The following is a 1,674-nucleotide window of genomic DNA, read 5'->3' as shown; positions in this document are numbered from 1 at the left end:
GCTAGGCCGCGCTATGAATTCTGGGACACCGCTTCTTCTTCTTCTTCTTCTTCTTCGGGGTTTAACGGCTGGCATCCTTGTATATGCAGTGCTGCCATCTTCTGTTTCAGTCCGTTATTACACTCTTAAATCCTACTACTTATTCCTGCGTCTTTTGTGATCTTACAAAGCTTCAAACGCCGCCTCGACTATTAAATCAGTCGTCGACGATTTTGATAGTCGACGTAATCGTGACTAGTCGACTAATCGTGGCAGCCCTACTGCAGACAGGCATAATTATACTGAGCCTGAGGTCTACCAGTGACTGACAGCATCCCACTGGGAACCAGTTCTGAGGCCTTCTGCATAGTCTCCGCTCGCACCTTCACTGCATACAAAGCTAGAAGATGCATAAGGAGTAAATACAGAATATTAACCAAAGTTGTGATTAAAACACCTTTTACAAGTGCACAAAAAAACCCAAAAAAGAAATCTTTCTACCTTCTGCAAAGTTCATCGCCCCAGAAAAGACAAGAGCAGCAAATTCTCCGACACTGAAACCTGCAGCAGCGACACACATCTCAATGGCCTGTGTACAGCAGGAAACAAGTAAAAAAAAAATAAAAAAATAAAAATGTAACAGCCTCCCGATTATGACCGATATATCATTTATGTCACTGATACATCCGTAACTGAAATTAACTCAGAACAATTTGTTTATTTTTTTAAATGGTCATTCAGAATCAGAAGATTATTTACGGTGATGTTTTTGGTGGGAGTGAAACAACAATCTACTGATAAAAACAATAAAAACAAGATGTGATAATAAGAAATAACCACTGTTGGAAGCCTTATTTACTCTACCGCCTTAATCAGGTGCAGTAATTAAAGTTGAAATGAGAAACTTTGCATTTGAAAGATGCTCTTCTACTGGGCACTCAAAATGCTTTCTTACAACAAGCATCATTCATCCACACCTTCATACATAATGTGCGCACATTTTAAATATAAATTAATATTACTGTAGCAGTATTTAAAAAAAAAAAAAAAAGATAAAATGGCCACATTTAAGAAGGCAGGACCTGCAGTTATTGTCCTTTTTCCAGACATTTATCTGGCACTTACTTTGGGGTTTTCTTGGTTGAGTCTCTCCACAGCAGCCAGGGAGGTGACAAACACCGCCGGCTGACAGTGAACCGTTTTCTGCAGCTCGTCCTCGGGGCCCTCCAGACACAGAGACAGCAGGTCGTAACCCAGGATCTTCTGGGCTACGGTGAACATTTCTTTAACGTTGGGGTATTTTAAAAGTCCTCTGCCCATGCCCACAAACTGGCTGCCCTGACCGGGGAAGAGGAGCACGGAGCAGCCGCTGGGGTCTTTTTTGGGTCTCCGCTGAGGCGCCGCGGCTGGCTCGCTGTTCGGGGGAGAAGCGGGAACTTCAGCCGGAGAAGGGTAATCTCCAGCCGTGGAACCGGGCTTGTTGGTGGACAGCGTCCTGCTCAGAGAGACCAGCGACCTGACCTTCCCTCTGGAAGATGCTGCCATCCTGACTGCCACTGATGCCAACATGAGCTGTTCCTCATCCAACGACGTGTCTGCGGATGAAATAAGACGCACAGCCCGCCCGGACAAACTGTAATCACCGAAAGAGTCAACTTTGCTTGAACTCAACTCTGACATCTGCTCGGCATGACA

At 44.7% G+C, this 1,674-nt stretch overlaps 1 protein-coding gene across 1 annotated transcript; it reads right to left on the bottom strand.

Moving 5' to 3' along the window:
* Window positions 1–257: 257 nt before the first annotated feature.
* On the bottom strand, window positions 258–1,674 carry LOC146615143 (malonyl-CoA-acyl carrier protein transacylase, mitochondrial-like). The gene is made up of 3 exons (XM_085375538.1): window positions 1,105–1,674; window positions 481–568; window positions 258–379 (listed from the first exon to the last, which is right to left on the bottom strand). Exons 1-3 carry the CDS (start codon window positions 1,657–1,659, stop codon window positions 258–260), a joined length of 765 nt encoding a protein of 254 aa, XP_085231664.1. The 5' UTR covers window positions 1,660–1,674.

Source organism: Diplotaxodon limnothrissa, linkage group LG17 (assembly GCF_057381915.1).
Source record: "Diplotaxodon limnothrissa isolate DT_005_m linkage group LG17, D_limnothrissa_male_GT1.1, whole genome shotgun sequence".
Taxonomy (NCBI): Eukaryota; Metazoa; Chordata; class Actinopteri; order Cichliformes; family Cichlidae; genus Diplotaxodon; species Diplotaxodon limnothrissa.
Note: the sequence above shows the minus strand (reverse complement) of the source record. Positions and strands in the feature narration are given on the sequence as shown.

Coding starts and splice junctions, on each gene's coding strand:
- LOC146615143 (XM_085375538.1), bottom strand. CDS start 1,659: ATGTCAGAGTTGAGTTCAAGCAAAGTTGACTCTTTCGGTGATTACAGT. Junction 569..1,104: donor TCAACCAAGAAAACCCCAAA/GTAAGTGCCAGA, acceptor TGCTGTACACAG/GCCATTGAGATGTGTGTCGC. Junction 380..480: donor GGCGATGAACTTTGCAGAAG/GTAGAAAGATTT, acceptor TGCATCTTCTAG/CTTTGTATGCAGTGAAGGTG.